The sequence below is a fragment of the Dipodomys ordii genome, unplaced genomic scaffold (genome assembly GCF_000151885.1).
Source record: "Dipodomys ordii isolate 6190 unplaced genomic scaffold, Dord_2.0 Scaffold117, whole genome shotgun sequence".
NCBI classification, from domain to species: Eukaryota; Metazoa; Chordata; class Mammalia; order Rodentia; family Heteromyidae; genus Dipodomys; species Dipodomys ordii.
The window spans coordinates 446,092-460,470 of NW_012267333.1; the positions used below are offsets into that span (position 1 = coordinate 446,092).

The following is a 14,379-nucleotide window of genomic DNA, read 5'->3' on the forward strand; positions in this document are numbered from 1 at the left end:
TCCTCTTTCAATCTTTTTTTTTGGGGGTCCGGTTCTGGGGCCTGAACTCTGGGCCTGGGCACTGTCCCTCAGCTCTTCAGCTGCTCTGGGCCTGGGTACCGTCCCTCAACTCTTCAGCTTAAGACTAGCGCTCTACCACTTGAGCCACAGCGCCACTTCTGGCTTTTTGCTTTCTGCTTATGTGGTGCTGAGGAATCGAACCCAGGGCCTCATGCATGCAAGGCAAGTGCTCTACCACTGAGCCACCTTCCCAGCCCCGTCCTTTTTCAGTCTTGATCCTCACTTGTTTCCCTGTCCGTAGAGGGTCTGCCTAGGAAGGCAAGGGGCCCTAGAAAGCAGGACTGACATCTTTTACCTCTTCACCGCTTCCCTTCCAGACTCCATGCTCCACTCTCCTTGCCTTCTGTGGCTCCTGGCCATGGCCTTCTCCTTGGTTCCCAGAGCTCAGCCTTTGACCCCTCAAGACTTGGAGGAGGATGACGAAGATGAGACAGTGAGCACGCCTCTGCTGGCTCTCCGCTGTGACTATGACCGATGCCGCCACCTGCAGGTGCCCTGCCATGAGCTGCAGAGGGCTGGGCCGGTGGCCTGCTTGTGCCCCGGCCTCTCTAGCCCCGCCCAGCGACCTGACCCACCACGCTTGGGAGAAGTTCGCATTGTGGCCGAGGAGGGCCGCGCTGAGGTCCACTGGTGCGCACCGTACTCCCCAGTCCACTACTACTGGCTGCTGCTTTGGGGAGGCTCTGGGGAGCCACAGAAGGGGGCCCCTCTCAATGCTACAGTCCGAAGAGCAGAACTGAAGGGACTGATGCCTGGGGGCACTTATGTCATTTGTGTGGTGGCTGTTAACGAAGCTGGGGAGAGCGAGGTCCCTGGGGCAGGTGAAGATGGCCAGGAGAGTGTGACCTTCCCTTCCTTTGGGCCCTGTGGCCAGATCATTGTGCCACCCAGACCCGCTACCCTGGTCCATGCCGCTGTGGGGGTAGGCACAGCTCTGGCCCTCTTGAGCTGTGCTGCGCTGTTCTGGCACTTCCGTCTACGTGAGCGATGGGGCTGCCCCCGTCACCGCCCAGCTGCAAGGACTGTCTGATTGGACCCTGGGTCACCCCCATTTGGCAGGAGTGCAGGGACTTGGGGACGCATGGCACTAATCTGACAACCAAGCAGAGCCAGGTCCAGATAATGGGGCCACCACTGAGATCTCAGGGTTGAGAATTTTTTAAGGTCCAGGGCTGAGGACTAGGAAGAAATAGCAATTTTCCTCCAAATGCTGAGATCATGAATGATTTAGGCTTTGTGAGTTTGGAAAGATAATATCAAGAACATTATGTAGTGGTGTATATAGCCATTTAAAATATATTGATGAGGGGCTGGGAAGGTGGCTCAGTGGTAGAGCGCTTGCCTTGCATGCATGAGGCCCTGGGTTCGATTCCTCAGCACCACATACGCAAAAAGCAAAAAGCCAGAAGTGGCGCTATGGCTCAAAGTGGTAGAGTGCTAGCCTTGAGCTGAAGAGCTGAGGGACAGTGCCCAGGCCCAGAGTTCAGGCCCCACGACTGGACCCAAAAAAAAATATATTGATGAAAATGTAAAAACTGAGCAGGGAGGAGGTAGCTCACATCAGTCATTCTAGCAAATCAGGAGGCTGAGATCTAAGGATTGCAGTTTGAAGCAACCCCAGGAAAGTCTGAGACTTTCTCTAATTAACCACTAAAAAGTTGGAAGTGGAGCTATAGCTCAAGTGGTAGAGTGCTAGTCTTGACTGAAAAAGCTCAAGGACAGCATTAAGACCCAGAGTTCAAGCCCCATTACAAGCACAAGAAGAAGAAAAAAAAAAGCAAAAAAAAAAAAAATGGTGTTAGCCCATGCTTCCAAATCAAGTACTCTTAAAAGAGTTTTATTACTGTGGGTGGCTTCATTGGGAGTTCAGAGTCTGTGTGTGTGTGTGTGTATGTATACGTGCTCATGCAATGTACTTGTGCTTATATTTGCATGCTAATCCTGGGTTTAAATTCAGGGCCTGAGCACTATCCTTGAGCTGCTTTTGCTCAAGGCTTGTGCTCTACTACTTGAGCCACAATCCCACTTCCAGATTTTTTTGGTAATTTAGTGGCGATAGAGTCTCACAGATTTCCCTTGCCCAGGCTGACTTTGAACTATTATCCTCAAATCTCAGCCTCTTGAGTAATTTAGGATTACATGACTTCCAAAGTAGTGAAGATTACAGGAGAGTGAATTTTAAAAATAAGCTTGATATCAGTGGGAGTTTGGGGTTGGAGCCCATCTTTCTGTGACCTTTTGTTTAGTAATGGTGGATAAACACATCCAGGGCACAGTCCACTTATGTCTGAGGAGGGAGGAGACAAGATTGATAAGGGATGGAGAAGACAGGAAAGGACCATGCTGACACAAGTTAGTGGATTTGTGTATGTGTGCACACATGCGTCCTAGAGATGGAACTCAGGGTTCTCACCTCTCCAACTGAGAGGTGTCTCTGAGTGTTTTTGCCAAAGGCTAGTGCTGTACCACTTAAGCCGCAGCTCCACTTCTATTTTTTGCTGGTTAGTTGGCCATCAGAGCCTAATAGACTTTCCTGCCCTGGCTGGCTTTGAACCATGATCCTCAGATCTCCACCTCCTGAGCTCCTGAGTAGGATGACACAAGCGAGGCACTAGCACTTGTCTTGTTAGTGTTCCTTTTAGTTAAAACAAAACTAACAGCAATACCTAGGAATCCCCGTCCCCATTTGTGTTGACTATATATCCACTGTGATAACATTAAAGGAAATTTAAAAGGAGGCCTTCTCAGATCCCTTTGGATTGCTTGTTTACACATCTGTTTTCTTGATTTTCTAGTCCTGGTGCTTGAACTCAGGGCCTGGGCTGCTGTCTCTGAGCCTTTTTGGGCTCAAGGCTAGCGATCTACCACTTGGGCCATGGTTCTGCTTCTAGCTTATACACACACACACACTTTTTTCTTTGAATGAAGATCTTTATGTAGCACGAGCAGGATTGGAATTTCATTTATTTATTTATTGCCAATCCTGGGGCTGGAACTCAGGGCCCTGACCTTCTTTTGCTCAAGGCTAGCACTCTACCACTTGAGCCACAGAGACACGTCTGGCTTTTTCTGTATATGTAGTACTAAGGAATCAAACCCAGGGCTTCATGAATGTCAGGCAGGCCCTCTACCACTAAGCTACATTCCCAGCCTAAATTTTAGATTCTGCTCTTTCAGTTTCTGGAGTGCTGGGATTATAAGCATGCACTGCCACACATACCAAACCCAGTTATAGTACATATACTTTCAAATCCTTTTCCTTTCTTTCTTCTTTTCTTGTCTTTTTTTTTTTTTTTGGTCGGTCGTGGGGCTGGAACTCTGGGCCTGGGCGCTGTCCCTGCATCTTCAGCTCAAGGCTAGCGCTCTTCTTTGTAAACGAACGGCGTGGTAGCTGGTGGCATTCTCCGGAAACCTGTCTTCTGGGAGGCAGAGGCAGAGAATCTAGGTCAACCTGGGCTACAAAGCAAGACTCTGTCTTTCAATGAAACAAAATAAAACAGAGGGCCTGGGGTGCCGGAGGAAAGCAGCATTTTTAGTTACATCCGAGATAGCTGAGATGCCAAGGTTTCAAAGCCCGGAAGGTGATAAGACTGTCAGACACAGTGTTGCAAAAATCCCTTTGGCAATGGGGTAAAGAACAGCTCAGTTCCCAGGCGAGGATGAAAGGGCCTGAGAGCTGCTGTGACTCCTGATAACCACTGCTACACAATTCTCCAGCAAGCTGCGGCCATGCTCCTCCAGATTTCCCTGCCCAGGCTGGCTCTGAACCGCGATCCTCAGAGCTCGGCCTCCTGAGTTCTTAGGATCACAGGTGTGAGCCACCGGCGCCCGCTTTCCAGATTGACCTCTCAGGAGGGTTTCCTTGGACCTTCCCCCAGCACGGTATCCGCGGCCCGCGGTTGGCTGAGCCCGCCCCGCATTCCCGCCCACTTTCCCTCCGCCCCGCCCCCGCCGGCGTGCGCAAGGTCCTGGCGACCGATAGGTGGGGAAGACTTTTGGCTCTCCGCGGCCCCCGTCCACGCCCGCTCCCACGTGACCCAAACAGACTCGGGTACTTCCGCTTCCCTTCGGCTTTCTTCTCGTCGGTGTCCCCGGCGGGTCCCGAGCCGGGTGAGTTGAGCGAGCGCCGGTCCGCGGGGGTGGCGTCGAGGGCGGCTTTGCCCCACGCTGAGCCTCGCCGCCTTCCTTCTCACCCTGCCAGGTCCCCGCGGAAGCGGTGGCTGGCGTCGTCATGGCGGAGCTGACGGCTCTGGAGAGTCTCATCGAGATGGGTTTTCCCAGCGGACGCGCGTAAGAGCGCCCCGAGCCCCCCAGCTCCCCGGTCCCCCGGCCCCGGGGTGGAGGGCCGCGGATCCGTCCTGGCCTTTGCCCCAGTCGGCCCGTCACGATGGCCGGCGGGCGCGTGTTGACGGTGTTTCTGCCCCCAGGGAGAAGGCTCTGGCCCTCACGGGGAACCAGGGCATCGAGGCCGCGATGGACTGGTGAGCGGCCGGGCCGGCGGGGGGCGGGGAGGCGCGGCGGAGGGGCGGCGCAGGGGCGGCCTCACGCCCAGTTTCCCCTGCCGACTTGCCCTGCCAGGCTGATGGAACACGAAGACGACCCCGACGTGGACGAGCCTCTAGAGATGCCTCTCGGACATATCCTGGGACGGGAACCCACCTCCTCAGAGCAAGTTGGCCCTGAAGGTCCTGACGGGGAGACAGCCGATTTCCTGGCGAGGGCAGAAGAGAATCCCGCGGGGTAGTCATGCTTGTTGCTTGTTTGTAGGACCTGGGTCTGCTGCTGGCGAAAGCAAACCAACTTTGACCGAAGAAGAAAGACAAGAACAGACTAAGAGGTCCAGTAAATACCAATCTTACTTTCCCCGGGGATCGTGTTTCACTCCTCTCAAACGTAAACACCCTTTGTCGGATACCTTCACCTTAACACATTTCCCTTGTATTTTTTTGTGTGTTTGTTTTTGGTCCGTCATGGTGTTTGAACTCTGGACGCTGTCCCTTGAGCTCTTCGGCTCCAGGCGAGTGCTCTACCACTTTGAGCCACGGTGCCACTTCCGGTTTTCTGGTGATTAATTGGAGATAAAAGTCTCTTGGTTTGATTTACCTGCCCAGGCCGGCTTTGAACCGCAATCCTCAGATCTCAGCCTCCTGTGTGTAGCTAGGATTACAGGCATGAGCCCTCGGTGTCCGGCATCTTTTTTTTCCTTTTCTTTTTAAAGTCCTGGATCTCCTGTATGTTGAGCATGTGCTCTACTAATGAGCTAGCTCTCTTCTCCGTGTGTGTGTTTGTGTGCGCGTGTGTGTGTGCGTGCGTGCGTGTGTGTGCGTGTGTGTGTGCGTGCGTGTGCGCCCTTGAAATCTGGGGTCAGTGCCCTGCCTTTTTCCCTTTACCACACCTCCACTTAAGGTTTTTTTGGTGATAAATTGGAGGTAAGAGTCTCAAGGCTGGGAATGTGGCTTGGTTGAATGCTTGCCGAGAATGCACGAAGCTTAGAGTTCGATTCCTCAGTATCACATAAAAAGAAAAAGCTGGAAGTGGAGCTGTGGCTCAAGTGGTAGAATGCTAGCCTTGAGGAAAAGAAGGCGCATACAGTGCCTAGGCCCTGAGTTCAAGACCCAGGCCTGGCAAAAAAAAAAAGTTTCAGGGACTTCTCTGCCCCCAGCTGGTGATGCTCAGAGCCCAGCCTCAAGCCACCCACACCCGGCACCTTTCTTATTTTTAATTGTCTTTTAATTTTTTTTTCATCTATTTTGGGACATGTTTCCTGCTATTTCTCAGAGTTCCTTTTTATATACTCAGCTATTTTTCTTGAACTCTTTCCTTTCTCCAACACAGAATGTTGGAGTTGGTGGCCCAGAAGCAGCGGGAACGTGAAGAAAGGGAGGAGCGGGAGGCATTAGAACGAGAAAAGCAGCGCCGGAGACAAGGCCAAGAGCTGTCGGCTGCCCGACAGAAACTACAAGAAGATGAAATGCGCAGAGCTGCTGAGGAGCGGAGGAGGGAAAAGGCTGAAGAGTTAGCAGCCAGGTCTGGGTGATGGGCAATGGTTGAGAATGAAATCAAGATTTTTGCTTGACCATGTCCAACCTGCTTTCTTTCTGTCTGCATTCTAGGCAAAGGGTTCGAGAAAAGATTGAAAGGGATAAAGCAGAAAGAGCCAAGAAGGTGGGTGATTGACAAGACCATAGAAACGACTAAGTCTTTTTGTTTGTTTGCTTTTGTCATGGGGCTTGAATTCCAGGCCTGAGCACTGTCCCTGAGCTCTTCAGCTCAAGGCTAGTGCTCTATCACTTGAGCCACAGTGCTACTTTCAGTTTTCTGTTGGTTTATTGGAGATTAGAGTCTCATGGACTTTCCTACCCCAGCTGGTTTTGAACCTCGATCCTTAGATCTCAGCCTCCTGAGTAGCTAGGATTACAGGTGTGAGCCACCGGCACCGGCATTAACTTTCTTTTCTAGCGTCAGGTAAAAAGCTGGTTACAGGATTGCTTTCTCCTGGTCTGTTTCCTGAAAGTACATGAGTATCTGACTGACTGTTTTACTTTGTCCTACAGTATGGCGGTAGTGTGGGTTCTGGGCCAACCCCACCAGTGACAGAGCCAGGTCCTGTCCCCTCCTCTCCCAGCCAGGAGCCACCCACCAAGCGGGAGTATGACCAGTGTCGCATACAGGTACTAATTCTGATACCTTTTTTTTTTTTTTGCTCTTTGTGCTCAAGGTTAGCACTCTACCACTTGAGCCACAATACCACTTTGGGCTTTTTCTGGACAGTTTATTAGAGATAAGAGTCTCATGGACTTTTGTGCCCAGGCTAGCTTAGAACAGCAATCCTCAGATTGACAAGACCATAGAAACGACTAAGTCTTTTTGTTTGTTTGCTTTTGTCATGGGGCTTGAACTCCAGGCCTGAGCGCTGTCCCTCAGCTCTTCAGCTCAATGCTAGCACTCTACCATTTGAGCCACAGCACCACTTCCGGCTTTTTTCCTTTTTGCTACTCTTTTGCTCCTGGAACCTCTTTGTTGGTGTACAAGGCACCCAACTTTATTAAAAATTTAAATTTTTTTTAGCCAATCCTGGGGCTTGAACTCAGGGCCTGGGCACTGTCCCTGAACCTCTCTGTGCTCAAAGCTAGCATCTACCACTTGAGCCACTGTGCCACTTTTGGCTTTTTCTGAGTATGTGGTACTGAGGAATTGAACCCAGGGCTTCATGCATGCGAGGCAAGCAATCTACCACTAAGCCACATTCCCAGCCCCCAACTCCCCCCCCCTTTTTTTCAGCTATGTTCTGTTTGCCAAATCTCTTCCTTCTTTGTAAATGACTTTTGAAATCCTACCTCTTGTACTCTTAGGAAAGATATCCAATTTCACCTGCTCTAATCATTTTTGAAGTCTGTACCTCCTAATTACCCTTTTGCTTGTTCATGTTGTTTTCCTTTCATCACTCCGCTATTTTGTGATGTGGCATTTATTCTGACATTTTTTGTATAATCTTGCTCTGTCTGTCCTAGACTGTGAGGAAGCTGGGGTCCTTGCTTTAACCCTTAGTAAAGCCGACAGGATAAGTGTGTCCTCATTAAGTGCTTTAAGTAGTAGTTGTACTTGAGTTGTACAACTCGTTCAGTCCCTCTAAGAGAAAGGAGGGGCCTACTTTAGCTCTTCTTCACCTTTCTTGGGCATCTTACTTAGTTTTGGGTGCTCAGAATATTGGAGATCTCCTTTGCCTTCTAGGTGAGGCTGCCAGATGGGACCTCACTGACCCAGACATTCAGAGCCCGGGAACAGCTGGCAGCTGTAAGGCTCTATGTGGAGCTCCACCGCGGGGAGGAACCTGGAGGTGGCCAGGACCCTGTGCAGTTGCTCAGTGGCTTCCCCAGACGGGCCTTCTCAGAGGCTGACATGGAGCGACCTCTGCAGGAGCTGGGTATGACATAAGGGACTGGGAAGCAGGATTGGTGGATTTGGGCATGCTTGGGAAAAGGAGGGATGCAAAGAAAAGGTATTTTGCGAGAAAGTATGTGGCCAGGAACTTGGGGAGTAAAAGCAGATATTATTGTTTATACCTGCTTCTCTTCCATCTTCAGGACTCGTGCCTTCTGCTGTCCTCATTGTGGCCAAGAAATGTCCCAGTTGAGGGGCTTTTATCTCACCATCCCTCTCTGACCTCTTCATCTTTGATACAGCACTGACATCTCCTTCCTAATAAATAGATCCTTGGAGTTCTGTATATGCCTGGCTTCTTCCTGAATAATGGGAGGGACAATAGTGAATAGAGGAAGACACTAAAATAAAGCATTTGGACAGGGCAGTATTGGCTCATGCCTTGAATCCTAGCTACTAAAGAGGCTAAGATCTGGAGACCATTCAAAGCCAGTCTAAAACTAAAACCCTGTGAGACTCCATTTTCAATTAACCAGCAAAAAACTGAGTTGGAGGTGTGGCTTATTGGTAGTGCACCAGCTTGAGCAACCCCAGCTTTCAGGCTATGAGTTTTAAATTCCAGGACAGGCAAGGGGAAATTAAAAGGGTGTTTTGACTAGAGCCTCTTCCTCTTCTTAAGTTTCCAACAAAGAGACTTGTTTCTTCATCTGTTTGCTGCTTCAGAAGTGAACGGGTTGGGGCTGGGAAGGTGGCTCAGTGGTAGAGCGCTTGCCTTGCATGCCTGAGGCCCTGGGTTCGATTCCTCAGCACCACATAAGCAAAAAGAAAAAAGCCGGAAGTGGTGCTGTGGCTCAAGTGGTAGAGTGCTAGCCTTGAGCTGAAGAGCTGAGGGACAGCGCCCAGGTCTAGAGTTCAGGCCCCACGACCGGACCCCCCCAAAAAAAAAAAAAGAAGTGAACAGGTTGCAGGAGCTGGAGGCTCATGCCTATAATCATAGCTACTCAGGAGGCTGAGATCTGAGGATCACAGTTTGAAGCCAATCAGGCAAGAAACTCTTGAGTATTGACCCCAATTAACCAGTAAAAAGTTGGAAGTGGGATGGGAGAAAAAACCGAGAAAATGTGAGGGAAGGGTTGACATTTCCAAAAAGAAATGTACTCTTTATCTGACTTATGTAACTGTAAGTCCTCTGTATATCACCTTTATAATAATAATAATAATAGCAATAAATTTGGAAGTGAGCCAGGTGCTGGTTGCTTACACCTGTAATCCTAGCTACTCAGGAGGTTCAGATTTGAGGATTGTTCTTTGAAGGCAGACCAGGCAGGAAAGCTCATGAGACATTTATCTCCAATTAACTGTCAAGCCCCAAGTGGAGCTGTAGCTTAAGTAGTAGAGTGTCAAAGGGCCCTGGTCCTGAGTTCAAGGCCCTGGCAGGCGTTACAAAAATGGTGGGGAGGGTTGGGAAGGTGGCTCAGTGGTAGAGTGCTTGCATTGCATGCATGAGGCCCTGGGTTCGATTCCTCAGCACCACATAAACAGAAAAAGCCAGAAGTGGCGCTGTGGCTCAAGCAGTAGAGCGCTTGCCTTGAGCTGAAGAGCTGAGAGACAGCGCCTAGGCCCAGAGTTAGGTCCATGACCGGCAAAAAAAAAAAAATGGTGGGGAGGGATTACAGAGGATACATTGCACGTCACTGTTTATTCTGTAGGTGGGGTACATAAATTGAAATTCCTCACTAGTTGTATGCCTTGGCTTTAAGCCTAGTTTTTTCTTTAGTAGAGTAGGGACAATAGTACCTGTTTCTTGGCGTTGTCACGAGGTTGACATGTTTTTTAGCAGTTTCTTGGTAGTAAGTCCCTAGTAGATTTTAAATTGTGGGTTTTTTCCAATGGGGAAGGGGTTGAATGTGTATGCAAGTGCTGGGGGTTGAACCCAGGCCTTGTAATGTTAAGCAAGCATTCTACTACTGAGCATCCTCAGCCTACATTTTTTTTTTTTTTGGTCCGGTCATGGGGCCTGAATATGGGCTTAGGCACTGTCCCTCAGCTCTTCAGCTCAAGGCTAGTGCTCTACCACTTGTGCCACAGTGCCACTTCCGGCTTTTTTTTCCTTTTTGCATATGTGGTGCTGAGGAATTGAACACAGGGCCTCAGGCATGCAAGGCAAGCACTCTGCCACTGAGCTACCTTCCCAGCCCTCAGCCTACATTTTTTAAAAAAATGTGTGCCCATCCTGGAACTTGAACTCAGAACCTAGTCATTATCCCTGAGTTTTTTTGCTCAAGGGTATCACTCTATCACTTGAGCCACAGCTTTTTTTGGTTTTTGATTTGAGCTAAGAGTCCCATACTTTCCTACCTGGACTGGCTTTGAACTGCCACCCTCAGATCTCAGCTTCCTGAGTGGTTTCAGGATGACAGGTATGAGGCACCAGTGCCTCTTTTTTTTTTTTTTTTCTCCCCACCTGACCCATAGAGCACTTTTTAAATGTCTGTCCATAAACATGGAAAGGAAAGGAACATTATAGTGACAAGACAAATGCATGTGTTCGAATGTTGAATACTTCATATATAAAGTTTTTTTTAATATATGCTTGAGGTATGAAAGCAGTGTTCATTACCTAAATATAGGCAAAATTATCCCACTTCAGACTTCAGGATATTGAAGCCTCAACTGACTGTAGGAGTAGCACGTACTAGAACCTACAGCTGGGTCAGGTTCTGACCCACAAGGCTTTTCCATGGGGGCCCCTTGATGCTGCTGCTAACCTCCACCTATTCAACTGCGATCCTCAGATCTACAGGAATGAGCTACCAGCACCCAGCCTATAGCTGCCCACTTATTCCTGAGTGTAGGGAAGAAGCATTAACCCTAAAAACCACACACAAATTATTTTCTCAGTCATGAGGCCTGAATTCTGGGCCTTGGGTGCTGTCCCTCAGCTCTTCAGCTCAAGGTTAGTGCTCTACCACTTGAGTCACAGCACCAATTCCAGCTTTTTTTGCTTATGTGGTGTTGAGGAATTGAACCCAGGGCTTCATGCATGCAAGGCAAGTGCTCTACCACTGAACCACCTTTGCAGCCCCAATCAAATGGTTTTTTTTTACACAATTTTATATATATATATTTTTTACACACACACACACACATATTTTTTTTTTTTTGGGGTCCGGTCGTGGGGCCTGAACTGTGGGCCTGCGCGCTGCCCCTCAGCTCTTCAGCTCAAGGCAAGCGCTCAACCACTTGAGCCACAGCACTACTTCCGGCTTTTTTCTTTTTGCTTATGTGGTGCTGAGGAATCGAACCCAGGGCCTCATGTATGCAAGGCAAGCGCTCTACCACTGAGCCACCTCCCCAGCCCATATATATATGTTCATACCACTTTTCAAATGTTTTTAAAGTTATGACTACCACCGGTGTTCATTTCTGGGTCTGAACCTCAGTGTTTAATTACTGTTCTAAATACTATTAGTATGCATGAGGCCCTGGGTTCAATCTCTCTTAAAAAGCCAGGAATTTGTGGCTCAAGCCTGTAATCCTAGCTACTTAGGAGGCTGAGATCTGAGGACTGCGGTTCAAAACCAGCCCTGGGAAGTAAAGTTAGTGAGACTCTTATTTCCAATAAACCACCAGAAAACCGGAAGTGGTGCTGTAGGTCAAGTGATAGAGTTGCCCTTGAGCTAAAGAACTGAGGGACAGTGCCCAGGCCCAGAGTTGAAGGCCCATGACCAAAAAACCCCAAACAAAAAAAAAGATCACAACAAGATGGGCTCCATCCTCAGATCTGTCTCCTGAGTAGCTAAGATTACAGCTGTGAGCCACTGGTGCCCAGGTTCTAGGAGGCTCTAATCTCTACTAGTAGAGTGCCAATGTTGAGTGAAAAAGATAAGCGACAGCACCCAGGCCATGAGTTCAAGCCCTAGTGTCAGCACAAAAATTAAAACGACCAAGAAGTGTGACTAGGTTTTGCTTCCTGTAGGGTTCCAAACCTTTGGCTTTATTTTATATTCAGTGGCATCTTGAAGAAATCAGAATTATAGTGGAAGATTGGGATTCCAATTCAATGACTGGAAATTAGTGAAAAGCATGTGAATGGGAGTCCAGTACATTTATGACTTGATGGTTCTATTCCAGGAATGTGCACTTCACATTTCTAAGTTAATCTTGAGGGCAAGAAGCCTTTGGGGGGGGGGGCAGGGGGAGGATGGGAAGAGGAAACAAAGGAGGAAGCTACAATGCTTGATAAGAAATGTATTCATTATCTTGCCCATGTAATTGTAACCCCTCTGTTCAGTATTTTCACAATTAAAAAAAAAATAAATCCTTTGAGGGGATTTAATGTGAAAAAAAAAAAAGCCAAGGAAAGCAGTCTGGCACATAGAATTGCTAGATGCCCCTCCAACCACCCTGCCCAAAGGCCCTATAGGTATTCATTGCTAGGAAGATATTCAAGGAATAGCTCTGCCACTGGAGCCACAATGCCAGTTCCAGTTTTCTGGTGGTTAATTGGAGATTGGAGTCTCACAAACTTTCCTGCCTAGGCTGGCTTTGAAGCGCTGTCCTCAGATCTCAGCTTTCTGAGTAGCTAGGATTATGGGCGTGAGCCACGGGTGCCCTGAATATGGAATAGTTCTGATTTTAAGAATATTACCTGAGCTGGGCACCTGTGGCTCATGCTTGTAATTCTGGCTACTGAAGAGCCTGAGATCTGAGGATCAGGGTTCCACGCTAGGCAGGGCAGCCAAATCCTCAAGACTTTTATCCAATTAACCAGTAAATAGCTGGAAGCGAAGGTGTGGCTCCAATGGTAGAATCGGGGCTGAGAGAAAAAGCTAAGCAAGAACATGGAAGTCCTGAGTTTAAGTCTGGCTCTTCCCTGAAGCACGTGCAGACATAACGCCACGTGACCGATTGTTTTGAAAATGTGGTCACTAAGCCTGCTGGGCTTTTAGGGGCAGGGGAGCAGTAGTATCCTGGGGTGCCCGCAGCGCCGGCCCCGCACCTCAGCACTTGGAGGGGTCTGCAGAGCTCGGGATAGACAAGCAGGATTTACTGTTCGACGTCCGTCACATCCGACCTCCATGCCGACTCAGGCCGGGGACGTGCACAGGGGTTGGAGGGAACCCGCTCCCCCGAGGCCACAGTCCAGGTCAGGACTCCCCCCTTGGCTCGCAGAGAAGGGCCGGCCCGTCTCACTCAGACCTCCCGGGGTTGCTAGCCAACCAGCGCTTCCTCCAGGCCACGTTCTCCTGCGTGGCCGCGGCCTTCTGCAGCGTCTCCACCACCAGCTGCTGCCTCCAGCTTGCCTCGTCCTGGAGCCGCGGGTTCTGCTCCGGCATCTCCTGCGGGGAGGAAGGAGGTTCGCAGTCTCCCGGACACCCACCCACCCACCCCTTCGGGGGCTCCCAGGTCTACCTTTAGCATGCCCTTCTTCTGCAGCTCTCCTGGGGTCACCAGCGCGAAGAGCACGGAGCCCACGGTGGCCCCCACTCCCAGCAAGGCGGCCACCTGCAGCGCTTTGGTCACGGTGCTCATGGCGGACGGCGCGGCCACAGAGGTGCGCGCCGGCGTCTCCCGCAGCCTAGAAGGGCGGCCGCCGCATCTCGGTGCTCCTGCGCGGGCTAGAGCGACGCTCAGGCCGACCGCGGCGGGGACGGGGCGGAGATCATAGAGCTGGGTCGGGGCTAGAGAGGACCTAACCATAGAAAAGTGGAGTGCTGAGCGCCTGAGTCTTTGGAGTGGAGAAGGCGGGATTGGTGGGCATAGCTCGGCTGTAGTTTTTCTGGCCCACCGGAGACCCACCCTAGGCCTGAGTTCAATCCCCAGCCTCACAACAGAATAAACAAAGCAATCTGATTTACTCTCATGCAATGGGGGGCGGAAGCAGACATTGGAAGGACCTTTATGGCCTGGGACACAAAAGCCAGATCTTATATTGACCTTTCCCAATCTCTCATGCCCCCCTCCCTTTCCCTCTTTGTCTCTATTTCTCTTACTATCCTCTTACATACACGTGCACAATGTACTGGAAATCAACCTCATTCCCTGTATCACCCTCCCTTACTTGCTCATACTCTAAACCAGTTTCTACAGGCTGCATTTTTCTGTTCATACGTACAAATTAAGAACTTCTATGGCCCTTCCCTCTCCTGCAGACCCTTCCGCCTCTCACCTCCCTCCCCCTCTGTATTAATTGTACCAAGGAGTTTTGCCTTGGTATTTTAGATGTGCATATATTTTAATCGGAATAATCTCTATTGCTCTTCCCTCTCCCAACCCCCTATTGAGTTTCCTTATACCATCTTCATTGTTGCAATGTGTGTTTAAAAACTATTCATTCTCCATCTTTTTTTTTTTGTCGGTCGTGGGGCTTGAACTCTGGGCCTGGGCGCTGTCCCTCAGCTCTTCAGCTCAAGGCGAGCACTCTACCACTTGAGC

At 49.8% G+C, this 14,379-nt stretch overlaps 3 protein-coding genes across 3 annotated transcripts; 2 read left to right on the forward strand and 1 right to left on the reverse strand.

Annotated features, from left to right (window-relative positions):
• The first annotated feature begins 382 nt into the window (after positions 1–382).
• Positions 383–1,090, forward strand: Lrrn4cl (LRRN4 C-terminal like). The gene has a single exon (XM_013028975.1). The coding sequence runs from the start codon at positions 383–385 to the stop codon at positions 1,088–1,090; it is 708 nt and encodes a 235-aa protein (XP_012884429.1).
• Positions 1,091–4,114: 3,024 nt separating this feature from the next.
• Ubxn1 (UBX domain protein 1) lies at positions 4,115–8,287 on the forward strand. Its single transcript, XM_013029302.1, has 10 exons — positions 4,115–4,170; positions 4,262–4,350; positions 4,488–4,541; positions 4,639–4,745; positions 4,828–4,897; positions 5,896–6,087; positions 6,174–6,225; positions 6,615–6,731; positions 7,792–7,984; positions 8,145–8,287. The coding sequence occupies exons 2-10, from the start codon at positions 4,292–4,294 to the stop codon at positions 8,192–8,194; spliced, it is 894 nt and encodes a 297-aa protein (XP_012884756.1). The 5' UTR covers positions 4,115–4,170; positions 4,262–4,291; the 3' UTR covers positions 8,195–8,287.
• A 4,671-nt stretch (positions 8,288–12,958) lies between these two features.
• On the reverse strand, positions 12,959–13,560 carry LOC105995393 (ubiquinol-cytochrome-c reductase complex assembly factor 3). The gene is made up of 2 exons (XM_013029101.1): positions 13,357–13,560; positions 12,959–13,283 (listed from the first exon to the last, which is right to left on the reverse strand). The coding sequence occupies exons 1-2, from the start codon at positions 13,474–13,476 to the stop codon at positions 13,134–13,136; spliced, it is 270 nt and encodes an 89-aa protein (XP_012884555.1). The 5' UTR covers positions 13,477–13,560; the 3' UTR covers positions 12,959–13,133.
• Positions 13,561–14,379: the final 819 nt, after the last annotated feature.